The sequence below is a fragment of the Notolepis coatsorum genome, assembly GCF_963971535.1.
Source record: "Notolepis coatsorum genome assembly, chromosome: 20".
NCBI lineage: Eukaryota > Metazoa > Chordata > Actinopteri > Aulopiformes > Paralepididae > Notolepis > Notolepis coatsorum.
Window position 1 is genome coordinate 18,838,564 of NC_140184.1, and position 23,773 is coordinate 18,862,336.

The 23,773-nt window shown below is 41.4% G+C and overlaps 1 protein-coding gene across 1 annotated transcript in view; it reads left to right on the top strand.

The window, feature by feature from the left end:
- Nucleotides 1-5,743, top strand: part of sv2ba (synaptic vesicle glycoprotein 2Ba) — a gene marked incomplete at both ends in the record, with an annotated part of 41,631 nt that extends 35,888 nt beyond the window's left edge. Inside the window, 5 exons of the mRNA XM_084337290.1 lie at nt 2,091-2,255; nt 2,574-2,707; nt 2,903-3,103; nt 3,841-4,000; nt 5,560-5,743. Coding sequence (XP_084193416.1) covers nt 2,091-2,255; nt 2,574-2,707; nt 2,903-3,103; nt 3,841-4,000; nt 5,560-5,743 — 844 coding nt within the window. The remainder of the gene's footprint in view (nt 1-2,090; nt 2,256-2,573; nt 2,708-2,902; nt 3,104-3,840; nt 4,001-5,559) is intronic.
- Nucleotides 5,744-23,773: the final 18,030 nt, after the last annotated feature.

Below are 23,773 nucleotides of genomic sequence, written 5' to 3' on the forward strand. Positions count from 1 at the left end.
GTTCAGCCTATCCAACAAGGACAAAACATACATCGTTCAGCCTATCCAACAAGGACAAAACATACATCGTTCAGCCTATCCAACAAGGACAAAACATACATTGTTCAGTTTATCCAACAAGGACAAAACATACATCGTTCAGCCTATCCAACAAGGACAAAACATACATCGTTCAGCCTATCCAACAAGGACAAAACATACATTGTTCAGTTTATCCAACAAGGACAAAACATACATCGTTCAGTTTATCCAACAAGGACAAAACATACATCGTTCAGTTTATCCAACAAGGACAAAACATACATCGTTCAGCCTATTCAACAAGGACAAAACATACATCGTTCAGTTTATCCAACAAGGACAAAACATACATCGTTCAGCCTATTCAACAAGGACAAAACATACATCGTTCAGCCTATCCAACAAGGACAAAACATACATCGTTCAGCCTATTCAACAAGGACAAAACATACATCGTTCAGCCTATCCAACAAGGACAAAACATACATCGTTCAGCCTATCCAACAAGGACAAAACATACATCGTTCAGCCTATCCAACAAGGACAAAACATACATCGTTCAGCCTATCCAACAAGGACAAAACATACATCGTTCAGTTTATCCAACAAGGACAAAACATACATTGTTCAGTTTATCCAACAAGGACAAAACATACATCATTCAGTTTATCCAACAAGGACAAAACATACATCGTTCAGCCTATTCAACAAGGACAAAACATACATCGTTCAGTTTATCCAACAAGGACAAAACATACATCGTTCAGCCTATTCAACAAGGACAAAACATACATCGTTCAGCCTATCCAACAAGGACAAAACATACATCGTTCAGTTTATCCAACAAAGACAAAACATATATCGTTCAGTTTATCCAACAAGGACAAAACATACATTGTTCAGTTTATCCAACAAGGACAAAACATACATCGTTCAGCCTATCCAACAAGGACAAAACATACATCGTTCAGTTTATCCAACAAGGACAAAACATACATCGTTCAGCCTATCCAACAAGGACAAAACATACATCGTTCAGCCTATTCAACAAGGACAAAACATACATCATTCAGCCTATCCAACAAGGACAAAACATACATCATTCAGCCTATTCAACAAGGACAAAACATACATCGTTCAGCCTATTCAACAAGGACAAAACATACATCATTCAGCCTATCCAACAAGGACAAAACATACATTGTTCAGCCTATCCAACAAGGACAAAACATACATCATTCAGCCTATTCAACAAGGACAAAACATACATCATTCAGCCTATCCAACAAGGACAAAACATACATTGTTCAGCCTATCCAACAAGGACAAAACATACATCGTTCAGCCTATCCAACAAGGACAAAACATACATCGTTCAGCCTATCCAACAAGGACAAAACATACATCGTTCAGTTTATCCAACAAGGACAAAACATACATCGTTCAGCCTATTCAACAAGGACAAAACATACATCGTTCAGCCTATCCAACAAGGACAAAACATACATCGTTCAGCCTATCCAACAAGGACAAAAAGTATCAATAGATGCAAAGCATTCATTATGCCTCCCAGGCTCGTTGGTTCTACAGGTTAGGGTTATTCTGTTGTCACTTTTTTCCGGTCTTTGCTTGCTCCATCCTTTGGTCCTGTTTAAATAGACACAAAGAAGAAATGGATCCCAAAGCTGTCTACAAGATGGAAAACCGCCTACAACCTAAAATAGTTGCAATTTTATATTAGAGGCTGCAAGCTCTGTAAATTACTAGAAACTATTTAAATAAATGTACTCTCAATAACTGTCAAACTAAATGAATGTGTGCAAAACTGTTGAGCGTTTTTGTACGTGCGTGGGATTATGGGCAAAATACATCAGTATTGTTTTTGGTGAAGTGCCCCTTTAAGTAACATTATTTAATGCTGAACGAACATTTATTAATCATTTGTAAATCACTATTAGTATGAACATAACTACCAATTTGCATAACAAACAGAAGCTTATTTGCCTGAAGATTGCTCAGGTGTTCTTCCTTCTCCGTGTAACGACTCCTCCCTCCCCCGTGTCCATCAGCTACCACGGGCTGGGGGTGTGGTTCCCCGACATGATCAAGTACATGCAGTACGAGGAGTACGAGTCCAAGGTCAGAGTGTTCCACAGGGAACGCGTGGAGCGCTTCCACTTCAACTTCTCCCTCGTCAATCAGATCCACAGAGAGGGAGAGTACATCCATGACAGGTAGGCCGCCCATCTCAAACCCTGCGCCCTCTTTTCTCCAACCCTCCAATCACAGCCGTTGCTTTCCGGAAAGCAACGTTTGTGATTGGAGGATCAAGAAAAGGTTTGAGATAGGTCAAGTTAGAAAAGACAGGCCGCTTACAGAATGTGGCCTGACACACGAAATAAAAATATGACTTTCTTCATTCTCACAGCCCTGAATGACGACATTGGTTGTAGTCCTGTTGTCTCAGTGTATAAATAATATATTATTTACATTAATGAATAGATATAATTATTAAAATAATAATTCATGTCTCCTGCATCTCCTTTATCCAGGTTCGAAAACATAGAGATCAAGTCTGTGAAGTTCGAGGACACCCTCTTTGAGAACTGTTACTTTGAGGACGTCAAGTCCACCAACACTTTCTTTGAGAACTGCACCATCAAAAATACTGTTTTCTATAACACAGGTACAGTATATATTACAACTATTATAATAGCAACTACATTGTAAATATGTTCACAATATATGCATATTATATTGTTTTTTACAGCAACAGCAGGGCCAGGCCAGGCTCCTCCCCTTTGTGATTGTAGGGGATTGATGTGCTTCAATAGGCCACATCCTGCCTTTGCATTACAATACCCCCCTCTTTTACTCACAGACCTCTGGCAGGAGAAGTTTAAAGACTGTCGGATGGAGAACACCACCTTTCTCCACCCCAAGAAAGGCTGCCATATCAACTTTCAGGAGGAGAATGACATCGTGATCTACATGGTTAGCTTCCTTGGCAGCCTGGCCGCATTGCCTGGTAACATCATATCGGCGCTCTTCATGGACAAGATAGGAAGGATCAAAATTATAGGTGAGTGCAGGAGGGAGTGGAGGTTGTGCCCATAATAGTGAACATATTGTATGTATTATATCATGAAATATATATATTGAGTAAATGTTGGCTCTTTGGTTTCATCGGTTTCGCTTCAGTATTGCCATTGTTGTCTTCTAAAATCTTGCACCTCTCCCTCTCTCTCTTGCTTCCTCTCTCCCCCTGCTCTATCTCTCTCACTTCTCTCCCCCCCTCTCTCTCTCTTGCTTCCTCTCTCCCCCCCCTCTCTCTCTCTTGCTTCCTCTCTCCCCCCTGCTCTATCTCTCTCACCCCACCCTCTCTCTCTCTCTTGCTTCCTCTCTCCCCCCTGCTCTATCTCTCTCACTTCTCTCCCCCTCTCTCTCTCTTGCTTCCTCTCTCCCCCTGCTCTATCTCTCTCACCCCCCCCCTCTCTCTCTCTCTTGCTTCCTCTCTCCCCCCTGCTCTATCTCTCTCACTTCTCTCCCCCTCTCTCTCTCTTGCTTCCTCTCTCCCCCCTGCTCTATCTCTCTCACCCCCCCTCTCTCTCTCTTGCTTCCTCTCTCCCCCCTGCTCTATCTCTCACTTTTCTCCCCCCCTCTCTCTTGCCTCCTCTCTCCCCCCTGCTCTATCTCTCTCACCCCCCCCCCTCTCTCTCTTGCTTCTTCTCTCCCCCCTGCTCTATCTCTCTCACTCCCCCCCTCTCTCTCTTCCCCCCCTCTCTCTCTTGTCTCTCTCTCACTGTCTCTCTCCCACAGGGGGTTCTATGCTAGTGTCCTCAGCTTGCACCTTCCTGCTGTTGATAAGTTTCAGTCAAGGGATGGTTATATGCTGGCAGTGCCTCTTCTACGGTGCCAGTGTGGCCGCCTGGAACGGGTTGGAGGTCATCTCCGTGGAGCTCTACCCCGCTGCTAAAAGGTGCCATTCAGAGCCCACCGCAGCGATGCCACTGTTTATTAGAAATGACTAGTCCGGGCGGCTGGGTGGTGCAGCGGACAAGGCGCTCGTCACCAACGCAAGAGGCACTGGTATCGAATCCAGCTGTCAGCGTTGCTTTCCGACTTGGCCGGCCGTCATACTGGCTCGATTGACAGAGTCAGCGGGAGGGAAGCCGGTGGGTGGGTCTGGGTCGTTGTGGACAGCGACTCCTACAGTTCGGTCGGGGCGCCTGCACAGCGAGGGAAGGATCTGGAGGGAGGTAGTTTGACCTTCCACACGTTACACTCTCCCAGTGAGAGTCCGCGCTGCCAGGTGAAAAGAAGCGGTGGGCTGGGTACACATGTGTCGGAGGAAGCATGTGATAGTCTCCACCCTCCCAGACCAACGGTAGGGGGTAGAGTGCGCAACGACCAGGAAGGGGATTGGGAATTGGCATAACGACTAACATTGGGAGGGGAGAAAAAATTACTGAAAAAGAAGCAACATTAACAGACAGACAATCAAGGTAGAATAAAATGGAATATATAAACTCAATTAGAATAAAAGCAACAATTGTGCACAGTGTGGTTGAGTATATACACTAATTAGACAAAAAATACAGTGGGATAGAATATTAAACAGGGCTGTGCAATTGAGCAGTATTGTGCATTCATTAATTAGTCTATATACATTCGTTTTTTACAATTGTTTTACACAAGTCATATATATTTATATTCCTGCTTCTTGCAAGAGTGAAGTTTGTCTGAAGTTTGTTTCTTATTTATTAGGATGAATGAATGAAGTTTATTTTTCGGTCTTGTTTACAGACAAATCAAACACAGCTGTGTGGACTTACAAAATAAATACAAATAATCACAAATGTACATGTACAAGGCAAGCTCACACACAAAATCTACTCTAGTTTACTCAAAACTGTACTCCTGAATTATTTTATCCTTTAAGGCTTTTTTTAAAACTCCCCTGAGAAGTACACAACTTCAACCCGTCACAGGATGATATTTATATTTTTGATTGATTGATTTGATCTCATCATACTAATCTTTATCAACGTATTAACCTCTTGATCAACTAATACTCTCTCTCTATCTCTCCCTCTCTCCCTCTCCCCCTGTCTTTCTCTATCTCTCCCTCCCCCTCTCTCCCTCCATCCCTCCCTCTCTCGCTCCCTCTCTCTCCCTCCCTCTCTCCCTCCCTCCCTCCCTATCCCTCTCTCTCCCTCCCCCCTCCATCCCTCTCGCCCTCACTCTCTCGCTCTCTTTCTCTTTCCTCTCTCTCTTTCTCTCTACCTCCCTCTCTCCCTCCCTCCTTCCCTCTCCCTCTCTCTCCTCGCTCTCTCCCTCCTCTCTCTCTCCCTCCTTCTCTCCCTCCCTCTCTCCATCCCTCCCTCTCTCCCTCCGCCCTCTCTCTCTCACTCACTCTCTCTTTCCCTCCCTCTCTCTTTCTCTCTCCCTCCCTCTATCTCTCCTCTCTCTCTATCCCTCCTTCTCTCTCTCTCGCTCTCCCTCCCTCTCCCCCCTCTCTCTCTCTCGTTTCTACAGAGGGACAGCGTTTGGTATAATGAATGGTTTATGTAAGTTTGCAGCCATCCTTGGCAGCTTCATCTTCGCCTCCTTCATCGGCATCACCAAGATCATCCCCATCTTCCTGGCGTCCGCGGCGCTCGTGTGCGGCGGCCTGCTGGCTTTCAAGCTGCCCGAGACTCGGGAGACAGTCCTCTCTTGAAAAGCCAAACGTTTACAGCCGGAAGGCCAAAACATATATAGCTATTTGTACATTTTTAAAATATATATTTGGTCGATATAAGTCGAGAGAGAGAGAGAGAGAGAGAGAGAGAGAGAGAGAGAGAGAGAGAGAGAGACGTACATACTACAGTAGGTGAGCTGTGTGTGTGTGAAAGAGTGACTTGGGATCACCCGCGGTAATTATGAGAGAAATCTGCATGGATGTCTACCTTCTGTTAGCCTCTCTGAAGCCATCCGACCACTTTTCTTGACACCATAAATAATGTGGTGTATGTGTGTTATTCACCTTTCCATGTGTTTATCCACTTTGGAATTTCACCCCCCTCCCCTACCCTCATTGTAGCAAATTATGTTTGTTATGTCTGATGTTTATGTTAAAAGAAAGATGTGATGTGAGAAGTGAGAAACATACTAATGTACTTGAAGGGTAATCTAGACAGTATTACCACATTGTGCTTTGATTTAAATCAATATCTGTTCGACACAAGGCTGGCTTGTAAAAAAAAAAAAAGGTCAAGTGGAATTCACGACTCATTTCTCCACCGCGTTTTCAGCGGTATCCATTTGTCTCTGTGGTTTATATTCTAATCCACTACATTTCCACATTTTGTCACATGCTACGTATTCTGTAGGTATATTCCTCACTTGGTCACAGTACATGTGAAATGTACTCCCTAAGAGAATCCATTCTGATGAAACCTTGCTGGTCCCCCCACTACGTACCGCTAAGCTAGATAGATAGCACAGCTGGGGCAAATTAACGGGTAAGATTACGGTATGTATTGTAATTACATTTTAGCGTTCTGTATTACCTAAACATACAATTCAGGTTACTTGTTTGTCAAAACATCAATGGCAGAGATCTTGATTTGAACGTTCAAATAATTATTTACAGTCGTGTTCGATTCAACACGCCAGTGTCCAGAGAGCAGACAGACTCTCCACTGGACAAATTGGACCATTTCAACAACATCAGGGTGAGTGTTTGACAAACAAGTCACACAAATGTTACGTTTAGGTCATATAGAACGGCTCTGAGTAAGTCAAATGAAATGACATGACATACTGTCGCCAGAGGGATCTAAAGTTAATTTCATTACCAGTTTATTTGCTCGGCTGTGATATGTAGCGTAGCATTGCGTTACAGGTGGGGATGAGCAAATTCAAACCTAACCACAGCACTGGGGTCTGTTGCTATTCAACTTGACAACATACACTTTGTAAATAGACCCACGTTTATTTCCTGTTTGCTAACATCATAGTTGACAGGAAATAAACTAGGGTTCAAGCTGTTTCCCTAGCAACACAATTCTGCTGAAACCGTCTATTATTTTGTTTTTCTTGTTTTTGAATATGCCATAGTGTCTGTCCTTACAGTAGAACTGTGTTCTAGCTAGTGATACTATTAATCTCAGTCTTGTCTGTTAAACATTGCCATGAAAGAATATTATGTAAGGAATTGTTTTGTTTGGGTTTCTTTTTTTCACACAAATCTGTGAGTTAGATATTTTGATATTGATATTATGCTATATTTTTGAAGTTCCGAAAAAAAATACATTTTACAAGACCTATTGCATTTTTAACAACATGTATCAAGGTTTCTAAGCGCACATTATGTTTTGACATGACTGACCTGTGTGTGTCTGTGTGTGTGTGTGGCTGATATCCACATACTGTATTGTCAATTTATTTACTAAAAGTAGTTTGACTGCCACTGTTGTTTTTGTTGTACATACTTTAGACCCATCCATGTACAGTATATTAGTTGTAAAAACGTAGCTACAACCGTGAGTCAAATAAATCCTCCAGCAGTATTGTAAATGTCAAGGCATATGATTCAATTTCCTGGTTCAAAGGTGGAACTAACACAAAGAAGGAATGAAACGATGAAAGCAATATGGTTGAGAAAATAACCATTTTCCAGTGAACTTCAGGTGTTAGTTGACTAGCCTGCTGTCGGTACTGTATTGTGTCCATTGATGACGGGAGTCAGTCAGTTAGCCTTACCCCTTTGTAAACGCCAGACTTAAAAAGGGAACATTCCCTGTCCGGAAGACAGACGGTCAATATCTGCTATGAATTCACAAGACATTCACCCAAAGTCCCAAAATGTTCTACAGTATCCTGAGTTAGTGGACAGAGTGTAAACTAGATTTGCGAGTCACTGTTTGTCCTTTTTCTATCACAACTGAAGATGTGAGACAGGAACAGATGACCTTTACAATCTTTGTTTTGTTTTGTGATGGTATAAAAAAATAAAAAAACAATGTTATGTATTTCATGCGTGAGACATTTTTACTCGCCAGAAAAAGTATTATTTCCCCCGACGTTCAACTTGTTTGAGCCTTAAAACTCAAAATAACTACTTGAATACATCTGCCTTTTACAGCATCGATATGTCTCTCTCTCTCTATCTCTCAAAACGTCTTTCTCCCATTGTAGTATTTGATTTAGAGACGTGGAGTTGTGTGTCCTCGTGTCTTGGGCAGCTGAGCTGAGGGGTACTTGTAAAAACATGGCAGCACACATTACAAGTGTGAGCAAGTGCCAGTGGTAGGAGGCTGTGTTTACTCTAGCCGGGGTGTGAAAGAGACCCCCGTTAATCCATTTACCAGTAGCGGTTAGGAGGACGTGTCAAACTGAAGAATGTTGTAACAAGCGAAAGCAAGCCATTCTCACGAGCTATTTGCTTGATTTGGGAAATTATACTTGTAACAAAAAAAATAAGATAAAAATGTGGAGATCCATAGCATTTTAGGTAGACTACATGGGTATTGAGTAAATTTTTCTCCTTTAGATTTGTTCCATTCAATTCAATTCAAGGTTTATTTATCCTTGATGATACTCATTTACAGCGTCGTTGAGTAATTACATTCATAGATCATCATATTGCATCAATAATTAATTACATAAACGGCAGACATTAATACATTTTAAGATTATTTTCATTTATTATAATATTTTGTTTTGTTACATATTGTAGTGTCCTCCTAATGAACATTTTATGGAAAATTATATGATATTGAGGTATACTAATTGCTCCTAGCTTGTTGGTCCTATGTTGTTATCCTACATATTTGCATTTTGTATTATAGTTTTACAGCATAAACGCTTCCTGCTGTGTGAAACAATGCGTTCCAAGACTAATGCTCTCTAATAATTAGGAGACATTTACAGCCTGCGTTTGACCCTCGTCGCCTCTGTTTCAGCCCAGGCCGTCATATCATGGTGCTTGTTATGTTTCACACGCAGGGTACAGAATGCTTGTTTCTCACAGGAATCTCGTAGTCACACAGTCCAGCTCTGAACAATGGCACAGTTGATGGAGTTCACTTAGAATAAGCACTACAGGGTTTTTAAGAAAACCACAACACCGTTTTCTAACACGGGGAAGAAGCTCATATCGTCTCCCTGTTTAGAACGCCATGGTTTTGAGGTAAACAAAGTTTAAAAGCGAGTCCTGTCTCTCGTGGAACAGGGGAGGGATGTTCAGCCGGGCGCTGGGAGACTCCCAGGCTCCTGACAGGTGCCAGCCAGCTCTGCCACAGACCCTCATGTGGGTGGGCGTATGTCTGGAGGTGCCAAACTTCCAGCCAGGATCTCACAGCCTCACCTTGGGTGGAGTGAGTGGCAGATTATACAAGGGTACAAGGTCACACAGTGGGTTCAAACTCAGTTCATTATAACCAGGCTCCAGTCCAGGCTCGTACGATATGTTCATGCTGTAGTCAGTCCTGTGTCCTGTGAACAGAGAGCAGGACGAAGTTAGAAATTACTCCGTGTGGTAAGGAATAGCTTTGGGAATAGAGTTGTTGTCAAGAGGACTTAAAGGGGAACTATCTTATAAATGGCCTTTTTGAGTGTTTAGCATTGTTTCCTAGCTATGTGAACTTATATTAATATGATCTATGTCTCAAAATTCTCATATTGGCGCATTCTTCCAATTCTCCTCTCACAATATTCACCCTCACTGAACTGAGTCATTTGAAAATGTGCGCGATATGTGATGTCAGAAAAAAGACACCGCTGCATGTTAATGAAGAGGTGCAAGATGAGCTGCACACAGTTCTGCTGCCCAGGCTCAAAACAGCTTAAGATCTTCAGGTAGAAAAATGCTGTTTTTGAGGACTTGATTAGAAATACAAAACAATGAATACAAAAAATATATATATTACAGAGGTGTTCCATAGACTCACAGGAATTGTGTAAAAGTGCCCAAATAGTGAAAGAAATAGTAAAATAGTTCCCCTTTAAATATCAGATACACACACACTATATAGAGAGAGAGAGAGAGAGAGAGAGAGAGAGAGAGAGAGAAACAAGTCTACAGAAAAAGTTATTGTAATATAAAAACAAAACAGACTAAATACAGTAGTAAATGGACTGCATTTATATAGCGCTTTACATTCACCCATTCACACACCGACAGACTATGCAATGTGCCAACCTGCTCTTCGGGAGCAGTTAGGGGTTAAGTGTCTTGCTCAAGAACACTCCGGCACGGCACACTGCCCGGTAGGAGCCGGAATCGAACCAGGAACCTGCCGATTACCAGATGACCGTTCTACCTCCTGAGCCGCTGTCGCCCCACGAGACAAGTAGTCTCAGAAGTCATAACAAGGGCTGCTCAATTTCAAACCTGATGATGGGCTCCAATTGATTTCATTTGTAGCTAAACTCGGGCCATTTTCATCCATTAATTTGCCAATGAGTCGTGGAAATGAGCAACTCTCCCAAAAAAAGCTAAAACTCAAACTTGTGATTCAAGATTCAAGATTGTTTATTGTCATGTGCACAGTTAAACAGACAGTTTGCCGTACAATGAAAAATCTTACTTTGCTAGTCCACCCTTCACACAAAATCACACAATACTTAGAAAATGTACAATTGAAATACAAGCGAGTGCTAAAAAGGTAAAAATACATATTTTTTATTTAAAAAAAGGTATAAGATATACAAGGCACAGTGAGTAACATTGACGTTATTTTTCATCGAGTATAAAGTCTGAAGCTGCTCCATAGACAATGAATTGGGAAAGATTTGATAGATGCCACAGAACCGCCAGGGGAATGTTCTCCCATTCATTGTCTATGGAGCAGCTCCAGACTTTATATTTGATGACAAGACATCAGAAGTTAGATTTTTACTTCTCTGGTTTCCGGCTTTGGGAGAGAGTATCGCATGTTCACAAATATTGTTTCAACTGTCTCATGTTATGTAAATAACATGTTAAAAAAAAAATTAGTGGTGTTTCCTTTTAACAAGGCCTATAGTTATATGCGTATATCCACAAGAGCTTTTCCAAACTTCCATACTAAGTCCACCACGCCTAGTGACCAGGTCAGATTTGGTGAGAGGTGAAGAGAGGTCACAATCATCTTGGTGGTCAGGGAGATAGAGGGGTGTGGGGGGGGGGGGGGGGGGGGCGTCTTCAGAACCACTAGCGGGCTGGGTTCTCACAGCTGAGGTGTGAAGCGGCACCTCTAACTGGCCTGTGGCAGGTCACCGTGGCCATAGGCACTGTGTTCTCGTCGGTGTGAAATCTAGATGGCATCTCGCACCTCCCCTGGAGTTGTGTAATAGAGGTTATTATACTTCATTAAACATCATTAGGACTCACCCGGAACAAGAAGCACTCCTGATGAAGCACTCCTCTCGCGTCTCACCGACAGACGTAGCGGCACACAGTCTGACCTCTCTTCTGTCGCCTTCCGTCTTCCGTGTTGTTGTCGTCGTCTCCCGGTGAAGACGGCCGAGCGAGGCACAGGGTGAAGAAGATGCGTTAAAACCGGTGTTATTCAGAACAAACATGAATGGACGGGATAGTAGAAGATCCTGTCAAACATTTGAGGGTCACTCGACCCTAGACAGTTTTGCGGCGCTTATGTCATATATGTTTCAACGTTATTTAGATATTTAATAGATAATAGATATTTCTAAATCACATTTACGCTTGCCGAAACATGTGCAAAATACATCAATGTAGCAGCGTGTACACAAAGGCCCAAGAAGCTAAATATTGTTTATTGTTTTTAGAAGGGGTCAAAATTCACACTTCCACTCTGACATGGCCAAGCTTTCCCAGAGAGAGAGAGAGAGAGAGAGAGAGAGAGAGAGAGAGAGAGAGAGAGAGAGAGAGAGAGAGAGAGAGAGAGCACGAGCAAGCAGTGTAGACAGCAGGGAGGGAGGGGGTGACTGTGCGTGGGGCAGCAGCCCGGCCTGGGAGAGAGAGCCTGTGGAGGTGTCACATCACACCTCTGTGGCCCGGCCTGGACTTATAAACCAGGGGGATGGAGCTGACCAGCACTCACTACTACAAGCCTGTCCAATCTGACCACTGACTCCCTCCACACAACATGGATACCTCTCACGTTCCTCTGCTCAACTACGGCCTGCAGTACCAGTGGTGCTCCGACTCGGAGATCTCCAGCATCTCCGACCCGGAGACGCTCTCGCCTGTCCCCTCCGTGGACAGCAGCCTGTCCCCTAGCTACCTACAACCCTCGGAGACGTCCACCCCCAGGGGAGTTAATAATAACTACTCCGAGAGGCTCAAAGTCTCCTCTTGTCCGTCGTCGACCAGACGTGGCAGGAAGCCGGGCCGGACCAGGGGGTCCAGGATCCGCAGCAAGCAGAGGGAGAGCGCCAGTGAGAAGGAGAAGCTGAGGATGAGGGATCTGACCAAGGCCATGCACCACCTCAGGACCTACCTGCCCCCCTCGGTCGCCCCGGCGGGACAGACCCTGACCAAGATCGAGACGCTGCGGCTCACCATCCGCTACATCGCCTACCTGTCGTCCCAGCTGGGCCTCAGCGAGGAGACGCTCTTCCAGCGGGGGAGGGAGCGAGGGGACAGCCCCGCCAGTGATACCAACTCGCCGCCCCCCGACATTCTATCCTACTTCCAGTGCAGCTCCGCCGTGGTGGGGCAGTGGGCGCAGTCGGAGAGCCAGTACCCATCGTCCGAGTGTCACGCTGGCCAGCTGGGCTCACTGCATTCTGGGGACTATAGCTTTGGAGTAGACCAGGGTCAGGGCAGTGAACCCACACAGCAGGGAGATGGACTCTACTCCAGCATGGAGACTGTTCTGCCGTCACCCCAGTCAACGCACTCAGCCTCCTCCTGTCAGGTATGTTGCTCATCCAATTCCAATTCTCCGCTTTAATGGGCATGTTTATAACACATCTTCATCTCAACACTCTAAAAGATAATGTAACTCGTGGTATTGGTGAAAACAAATTCACTAAATATAGTTTCTCACCGTTTGCACACGTGTCTAAAGTAGCTTACTGTATAAATCAACAACTGTCAATCGTTTTTCTTCTGAAATACTCAATGCAAGATGCAAATGAAAGATCCTAATTTATTTTTTTCACAATGTTATTAATTACAGGTGTACGGCAAAGACTTCTGCAGTCAGTTCATCCCAATGGAATACTGGGGTTGAAGGCCCCAACATCTTACGACCACCTCATCACAAAGCCTACAACGTCTAGACCAAATGTAGCCTACCAACTTACTGCCTCACTGTGACTTAAATAATTTAATTCATATATTTATATATATATATATCTTTTTTCAATGTTATTTATTTTGTCGACTGAAATGTTCCCATGTAAATATTGTAATATGTTTGTAATACTTTGTAATACTATTTTTATAATTCTTTATTATACTATTTATAATAATAATAATAATAAAAAAAACTATATTTTAAAGAAATTGCTGCCATGTATATCTTTGTTTATTTTTATTGTTGTTTTGTTGATGATATAGTTCATATCCTGTCTTGAGAGATAATCAGAGGTGATTGGTTGTTGTAAGCCATTGCCTGGAAAGCTACAGTATACTTAAGGTGGCTGCATGGGGTCACATTCCACATTCCAGTCACAGTCCTTTCATCTCTGCTTTCCTACCTTAAGAAGCTACAATAATAATAAACCTCCTCATGACGGGGATTTCTTATCATAACTTACATACAGACAGAATACAAGTATAGTGTATACAGAGAAGATAGAGATGATACAAAAACCATACCCCCTAGATGTAGACACATGTAGCCACATTATAGTGTGAACAGGTGGTGTGCGTGTGTGTGTGTGTGTGTGTGTGTGTGTGTGTGTGTGTGTGTGTGTGTGTGTGTGCGTGCGTGTGCGTGTGTTTGGGGGGGCGGGTTGGAAAAAGAAGCATGTATACTGGAGGATAGCTTTCTGGTCATTGTTCCAAATCACAGACTACTCCCCGAGTCCCTTCTCTACTGACTTTAGAAAGTAGAGATTTTAGTCGCTACAGTTGTGCAAAATATGGAGGGCTATACATAGTATGGCGCCCTCTACTGGTCGCACAGGTGCACTGCCGTCATACTCACATCAAGCATTCTGGGGCCACTTTCCCATTATCCTCTTTACTATTGTACTTTATTTATTTTATAATTTTAACCAAGATATAATAAGACAGAGATGACTAGAATGAATCGAGACAGACAACAACAACAACAACAACAACAACAACAACAAATAATAATAAAAAGAGAGAGGAAATAAAAACCTAAAGAGTATTTTCACTTTATATTGCTTTGGAGTACAGTTGCACTTGAAAACGAAGTGGATACCAGCTCCCCTTACCTCACACGAAGAAATGGCAAAACAGACCTCAGGTCAGCATTAAAGGGCAACTTCATCTTCAAATCATGGCGCTAATCAATCAGAACTTAAATGAGAAGTGCTTGTAAACCTGACTTATCTTCAGTCTCTGGAGCCATCAGCATGATAATGCCATCTCTTCTCTCTTGTGTGAGAAGCATAGCACACCGATGGCACCCACTGGTCTGTTGATAAGCTCTGTCCTCCTTTAGATGGCTGTACAGTGGGCCCAGTCGCAGAGCCAGGGCCAGTACCCATCCGAGTGTCACGACCAGCTCGGCCAGCATTAGAAAAGGAGTGCCTGTTATTATGAGGAAATAGTATGTTATAGGGGAGTTCTTGTTATGATGAGGTAATGGTATTTTATAGGGGAGTACTTATGATGAGGTAATAGTATTTTAAAGGAGAGTAGTCATTATTATAATATATAATAGTATGAATGAATGAAAACTTTATTTAACAGATTGCAGAATGGGTACAATACAGTACGGCTCAATACATACAATTGTTAAGGGGATGCAGACCTGAGAAAGACGTTTGTCTTGTTTCCATCAGGGTCCCCCATTTTCAATTCATATAGACATATATGACATACATGACATACAGATAGTCAGTACTGCTACATCTATACATTTATGACATACCAGATTTGCAAATACAGTACTGTTTGTGATACAGAAGGAGTCAAGAAAAGGGAGTATATACATTTGACGTAGAAACTGTACATTGGAGGAGGTTGGGTGGGGGGGGTTGGGTACATTGGGATATTGACAACCATACTGGGTAATTTACATTGGAGGTGGTTGGGGGGGGGGGGGGGGCGGGGGGCACACTGTATAAACAAGTAACACTGTACATTGAGGGGGGGGGGGAGGAGACACTGTACAAACAAACACAATTGTACATTGAACTATTGACAAAACCATACTAGGTAAATGACTGTACATTGGAGGGGGTTGGGTTAGGATATTTACAGGGGCCAGTGTTGAATTGCAGTCTCCCGTAGGTGTCCCTTGAGAGAGGTTTTGAAAGTGGGTAGTGATCCACATTCCTTTACAGCTTTGGGTAGGGCGTTCCACATTGATGTGGCATAATTGCGAAACGTGTTTAGTCCCTTATTTGAGCCGAATCTGGGTTTAACATGATTTGTGGAGCTCCCTCTGGTGTTGTGATCGTGGTATTCACTGACCTTTGGGAAGTATTTTGACATGTACATGGGTACCTTGGTCGTGTAGTGTATCTTGTAGACCAGGCCCATTGCAAGTTGTTGTACTCTGTCGTCTACTCTAAGCCATCCTAGGTTGTCAAAGTGGGCAGGGGTGAGGTGGGTTCTAGGAGTAAGGTCAAGCAGTAGTCTGACCAGTTTGTTTTGAGATGTTTGTAATTTTGTTTTTAGCGCCTTTGAGGTGCTTTGGTACCATGAGGTGCAAGCATAGTCGTAGTACCCCTGAATGAGTGCTCCTGCCAGAGTCTTCAGGGTGTTCTTGTTTACCAGAGAGGAGATCCGGTACAAGAATCGAGTTCGTTGGTTGACTTTTTTTATTACATTGGATGCCATTTTGTCACAGGAGAGATTAGCCTCTAGGATGGAACCCAGGTAGGTAATTTCATCTTTCCTTGTGACAATATTGTCACCCACTGTAACTGAGAAGCCGTCGGTCTTGCTGAGTTTGTTATTTGAACCGAAGAGAATGGACTCTGTTTTGCCCATGTGTAATGATAGTTTGTTATCAGCGAGCCATATGCAGATTCTGCCTAGTTCCGAGCTGAGGGTTTTTTCAACCTGTAACTTGTTCTTGTCAGAGACCAGCAGGGCTGAGTCGTCCGCAAACAGGAACAAGTTGCAGTCACAAGCTGACGACATGTCATTTGCATAAATTAGGAACAGTAGCGGTCCTAGTATGCTTCCTTGTGGAACACCACAGCTCACTGTGAGGGGGGGGGATAGGGTACCGTTTACCTCCACCATCTGTTCCCTCCCCTCAAGGTAGGATTGCATCCAGCTCACTGATAGACTATCAAAACCAATTGCTTTTAGCTTGTCAATCAGAATGGAGTGATTGACCGTGTCAAAGGCCTTTTGTAGGTCCAGCATGACCATGCCGCAGTATTTGCCTGCGTCCACCTCTTGTTTGATGTGGTCATTCAAATAGAGAAGGCATGTGTCAGTGGAGTGGGATGTTCTGAAGCCAGATTGGAATTCGTAGATTAGATTTTTTTCCGCTAGGTACTTTTCGACCTGTTCGTAGACTATTTTTTCCATGACTTTCGAGATGGAGGTGAGAATAGAAACAGGGCGGTAGTTGCCTGGGTCTAATTTGCTGCCCTTTTTGTGCAGAGGGGTCACCCTCGCAATTTTGAAGTCCTTGGGGACGTGTCCCTGTTTTATGGAGAGGTTTATTATGTGTGTGATGATTGGTGTGATGGCGGCTGCTGAGTCTCTGAGGAATTTGGAGGGGATGTTGTCATGGCCAGTGGCCTTGTTAGGTTGGAGGGCGCTCAGTTTATTGAGTACCTCATCTGTTGTTACCATTTCCAGCTTGAAGTCGTCCTTGCGGACCCCTAGGTTTTTGTAGTAAGCTACTATGTGTTCTACCCCATAAAGCCCTGAGTGGGAGGGTAGTTTGTTTACCAGTGTTGTGGCTATGTTTGTGAAGAAAATGTTTAAGTAATTGGCTACATCCAGCTTGTCTGTGATGAGCGTGTTGTCCGTTTTTATGTTTATGTTTGAGAATCTGGTTTTAAGTTTTTTACTGCATCCTAGTTGATTATTGAGTAATTTCCAAAGTTCACGTGGTTTGTTTTTGTTTTCCTCAGTTTTGTCATTGATGAAATTCTTTTTTGCAGTTTTGATCATGGAGTTTACGTCGTTTCTTAGTCTGTTTCTTTCTAGTTTGAGTTCAGTCACGTGGGCTTGGAGTTCACTGCTCGTGCTTTTAGTAAGCTTTGACTGACTTTTACGAAACTCAGAGCATTTTTTGTCTCTGGTTTTCATAGCGGCCAGTATTTCGGAGTGCATCCACGGCTCAGCGCGATTTTTTACCCTGGTGGTTCTTAGGGGGGCCATGTCGTTTAGTATTGCTGAGAATTTGGTTTTGAAACCAAGCCATGTTTCGTCAACCAGTGTACCATTGAGTTCATCTCATATAGTAGAGTGCTTATTATGATGAGGTAATAGTATTTTAAAGGAGAGTACTCATTATTATGAGGTATAATAGTATCTTATAAGAGAGAGCTTATTATGATGAGGTAATAGTATTTTAAAGGAGAGTACTCATTATTATGAGGTATAATAGTATCTTATAGGAGAGAGCTTATTATGATGAGGTAATAGTATTTTAAAGGAGAATACTCATTATTATGAGGTATAATAGTATCTTATAGGGGAGTGCTTTTTATGATGAGCCTCGGGTGTTGATTGATTGATTGATTGAAAACTGTATTAACAGATTGCAGAATGGGTACAATACAGTACAGTTCAATACACACAATTGTTAAGGGGATGCAGACCAGAGAAAGACTTTCGTATTGTTTACATCAGGGTCCCCCATTTTCAATTCATCATAACATGACATACTTGACATACAGATAGACAGTACTGCTACATCTATACATTTATGACATACCAGATTTACAAATACAGTAGGCTACTGTTTGTGATACAAAAAAGAGTCTAAAAAAGAGAGTACATTTGACGTAGAAACTGTACATTGGAGGAGGTTGGGTAGGTGGGGTGGAGGGGGTTGGGTAGGGGGGGGTAGGCGGGGTAGGCGAAACTGTACAACTGTACGAGCAAAACTGTACATTGGAATATCGACGAAACCATACTTGGTTCCAAGAAGAGGGTCTTGTGTATTATTGGGTTAGGACATTTACAGGGGCCAGTTTCGAATTGCAGTCTCCTGTAGGTGCTCTTTGAGAGTGGTTTTGAAAGTGGGTATTGATTCACATTCCTTTACAGCTGTGGGTAGGGCATTCCACATTGATGTGGCATAATTGCGAAACGTGTTTAGTCCCTTGTTTGAGCCGAATCTGGGTTTAACATGATTTGTGGAGCTCCCTCTGGTGTTGTGGTCGTGGTAATCACTGACCTTTGGGAAGTATTTTGACATGTACATGGGTACCTTAGTCATGTAGTGTATCTTGTAGACCAGGCCCATTGCAAGTTGCTGTACTCTGTCGTCTACTCTAAGCCATCCTAGGTAGTCAAAGTGGGCAGGGGTGAGGTGGGTATAGGAGTAAGGTCAAGTAGTAGTCTGACCAGTTTGTTTTGTGATGTTTGTAATCTTGTTTTTAGCGCCTTTGAGGTGCTTTGGTACCATGAGGTGCAAGCATAGTCGTAGTACCCTTGAATGAGTGCTCCTGCCAGAGTCTTCAGGGTATTCTTGTTTACCAGAGAGGAGATCCGGTACAAGAATCTAGTTCGTTGGTTGCATTTTTTTATTACATTGGATGCCATTTTGTCACAGGAAAGATTTGCCTCTAGGATGGAACCTAGGTATGTAATTTCATTTTTCCTTGTGACAATATTGTCACCCACTGTAACTGAGAAGCCGTCGGTCTTGCTGAGTTTGTTATTTGATCCGAAGAGAATGGACTCTGTTTTACGCATGTGTAATGATAGTTTGTTATCAGCGAGCCAGGTGCAGATTCTGCCGAGTTCTGAGCTGAGGGTTTTTTCAACCTGTACCTTGTTCTTGTCAGAGACCAGCAGGGCTGAGTCGTCCGCGAACAAGAACAAGTTGCAGTCACAAGCTGACGACATGTAATTTGCATAAATTAGGAACGGATATGTGTAAAGGTACAAGTATCCGTACCGAACCGAACCGTTTCAGTGTGTACCGTACCGTACTGAGCGGCTGTGTAGTGTACCGAACGAATACAACGGTATGTTAACCACTAACGACCGCCCACCGGGGGCTGTTTTTTTCCGCAATCTAATATATTATTATTCTTAAATTTTTTTACAAGTCGATTATTGATTTCAATATAGAATATTCGTTGACAGCCCTACAAGTACAATTAGTTACTGCACACTACATCACCCCTGAGTGGAACATGGAAAGCCAAACTTTCTCCCACTGTACCGAAAACCCGTACCGAACCTTGACTTCAAAACTGAGGTACGTACCGTACCGTGGTTTTTGTGTACAGTTACACCCCTATGATGAGGCAATATTATTATAAAGGAGAGTACTCATTATTATGAGGTATAATAGTATCTTATATGAGAGTGCTTTTTATGATGAGGTAATAGTATTGGGAGAGTACACATTATTATGAGGTAAAATAGTATCATATAGGAAAGTGCTTATTATTATTATTATGAGGTATTATAGTATCATATAGGAGAGTACTCATTATTATGAGGTATAATAGTATGGTATAGGAGAGTACTTAATATTATGAGGTAATTATAGGAGTGTTAATTATTATGAGATATAATAGTACATTATAGGAGAGTGCTTATTATTATTATTATTATTAATTATTATTATTATTATTATTATTATTATTATTATTATTATTATTATTATTATTATTATTATTATTATTATTATTATTATTATTATTATTATTATTATTATTATTATTATTATTATTATTATTATTATTATTATTATTATTATTATTATTAAAAACCTTCTTACCGTATATTGAAAATGCACTGGGCCCAAACCTTTCTCTGATAGTCATCTACAGGGTCTGTCATATAGCAAATACTTCATGGTGAAAAGTCAACAATTATAGAATAAAATAAAATCTCTTTTCCTGCACACCCCCACCATACATGTGGAGAACATGCCAGAGGTTTTGTACCAGATAAGAGCGGTGGTTCAGCCAGTTTATCTAAAGTCCCTTTAGAGGTTATCTAGACCCCCTTGCTGCTCTGTCAATAGACGAGAGGGCCTTGGCACCGCTGAGTCTAGACCAAGATAACTTCTCACAGCTCTTTTCCCCTTTCCCACCTACAGTACAACTCTAATTACCTGCTAAGAGGAATTTAATATTCATAGAGAAATGCGGATCTGCATACCAGGTGGGAATTAGGCCTGAGTGTTTGCTTTGCCACATACTGTAGCTGCTGTGCATTTGATGTGCTAATGGCAAGCTAAGCTCAGAGACTAATGTACTCACTTAGGCCTTTCATCATGGCAAAGCTAATATACTTATTGGGCCAGGGGTTTGTGATGAAAGGGTTAACACTGGCATGCTGATGATTTGGTCATTACATGTGAGTAAACAAACTGATGGCTAATGTGGATTAAGAACAAAGAACAGGACTTCTGAGGATCAGGACTGATGATTCTGTCAGTATAATACACAAAAACAGACCATTTGAACCCACATTTACACATACATTTAGCTAACACTTTTATCCGAAGCTAATTCATTTATATCATACTAAATACAATAAAATACAGTGACAGGAATACAAGGTTCCTATATTACATTGGTTATAACTCAAATAAATAAAGTAATTCAAGTAAACAAACATGATTTAATTGAATTTTTTACAATGGGAGTAATTGCCATATATAGTGAACACAAGACCACATATGTCTTTAACTTATTAAAACGTTTTAACTATATTATAACTTTTCCCCATGACTGGTTACATCATTGCCTTGCTATGGGAACATTTCCCAGGGAACTATGCCACGTGGCACCTGTCAGAGCCTGGGTGTCACCTTGCACACCTCAGCCACAAGAAAATAAAAAACAATCACATTATTTTAAGAAAGACAAGATAAAGAAATGGCTGAAAGTCACTTCTAATAAAAGACATTTAGATTAGATTATTGATTCCGTGCTGGGATATCTTTAGATAATTCTGACGTCTTAATTCCCCCTTTTTTCTTGTACTATTCCGATGTTAGCGGCGTGTGAGAGCGGCTCACACGCGTCACCCATGGGTTCCTGACCTCTGACGCGCACCAGGAGTCAGATCGTACAGCTGCTCAGGCCGGGGGCCACTGGGCCACGGGGGGTGGGGGAGGCCCCACACCTCGTACTCTGGGCAAAGGGGTCAAATCAAATTGAAGGAATATCAAAAGAAAAGCAATGGCAGTACTGTGAGCGAGGTGGCTTCCGGTAGTAAGGCTCTAATTACTGAGATAATCTCATTATGGCACCTATCATTATCCTCATATATCATCATGGTACTACATAGGCTACCATATATCATTATGGTACATTATATTGGCTGATGTTGCATCATAAACCCTACTGGACACACTACTACAGTATCTGTAATTGCTGAATTATAGTGATACACAGAATGTCTTAAATATGACCTTCAAATGATGATTCGAAGGTCATGCTACACATACTGCCAGGCTCTATATTGTATATAATACATATTATTATTACCTCTATATTGTACATACAATACATATTAGTATTACCCAGTAAGGGTTCATCACCAGGCTCTATATTGTGTACAATACATATTATTATTATTATTATTATTATTACCCAGTAAGGGTTCATCACCATTGTGAGTGTACAGTATTTGTTGAAGACTGTGGTTTTGTCTATTAGCTGGGGCATTAGCACAGGCCGTCTTGACAGAGCTATTGGTTCCCAAGCTAGGAGTAAAGGGTGATAGGTGTCTAAACAGTTTACGGTGTGAACTCTTCACACCTTACTGCCAGCCTGGCACACTTATCTGCCAGGGATGCGTGGCCTCAGCCAGTGCAGGGAATCTAATAACAGGGGGGGGGGGGGAGAATAAAACTCACGACTAGTGGATCTCACTATCTCACGGCGCTGAATGCTCGTCGTTTGTGATTCTCAGTGATTAGAATCTCAGATGGTTTATAATCTAAGAGCGGTCATTGATGGTCGTTCATTCACTTAACATTACATATGTCTCTAGTTGTCGTGTTTGTGATCACACGTGATATATCTTATGATATGCTGGAAATAAGTGTTGTCACTTTTACATGTCATCCCTTGGATTTGTCTTTGGATCCATAAATAAAATCAATCAATCAATCAATCAAATCCAGGGAGAGAAGGGTACATCAGAATCAGAATCCTAATCACAAAAGTATTTATTGCCAAGTAAGCTTGCAAATACAAGGAATTTGTCTTGGTAATTTGGTGCATCAACATTAAATATCAACACTTACAAAGCAAGTATAGATTAAATAAAAAAAATAAAAATAAAAATAAAAAGTTAAATAAATAATATAATCTCGAAAACAAGATGCTTCATCTCAAGGGGTTTATCCTTTCAATAAATACATTTCAAATAAAGTAAAATAAAGTCAATTAAAGTAGAATAAAATAAAATGGAATATGTAAACTAAATTAGAATAAAAAAAAACAATAGAACAGGGCTGTACAATTGTGAAGGATCGTAGTAGAATATATACACTAAATTAGAATAATCAGGATTCAGAATCTGATATTGAGAGGCATTAGACTCACGTAATACGGAGGTGATTTGAGAGGAGAGGCGTTCCCATTCCCAAATGTGTGTCTGTCACACATGTACACACTGCCAGCCATGTACGTCAGTGAATAATAGTAATAATAATAATAATAATAATAATAATAATAATAATAATAATAATAATAATAATAATAATAATAATAATAAATAATAATAATAATAATAATAATAATAATAATAATAATAATAATAATAATAATAATAATAATAATAATAATAATAATAATAATAATAATAATAATACACTTTATTTGTATAGCACCTTTCATACAGAAACTGCAGCTCAAAGTGATTCACAACAGAAAAAATACTGTATAAGATAAGTTTTTCACATTAGGATCTAACATCCCAACAGTCCACCTAGTTTATGGTTTGATTCAGTTTTAAATAGACAATAATAAAAATAGTAAGATAAAATAGACAGAGTAAAATAGTGCAATAGTGCAGTGCAATAAAATTGTAGAATAGAATAGATTAATATATATATATATATCATCACGTGATCATTGCCAAATTCCACCCCACTCCAACCTCATTCAATTGTTGTGCTGAATATTTAGGGATCTTTAACAACTAGTCCTATTAAGAATCCATATATATATATTATATTATGTACATTATTATACTACAACTCTGTACATTCATCTGATTAGCACTACACTCAGTAGTACTAATTTGTATATTTTGTACCCAGTTTAACCACCTATACATTCAATATTGCTGTTGCACTTTACTGCTACATTTGCACTCTGGTTGGATGCCAAACTGTACTTGTGCTGTAAAATGACAATACATTTGAATCTAATCTAATCTAATAATGCATGTGTTTGGGTCAGAGGTTTCCCTGGCCTCATCTCGTAACCAGGTAAAACCCATGTCCCTAATAAACTCATGTTCTCAGAC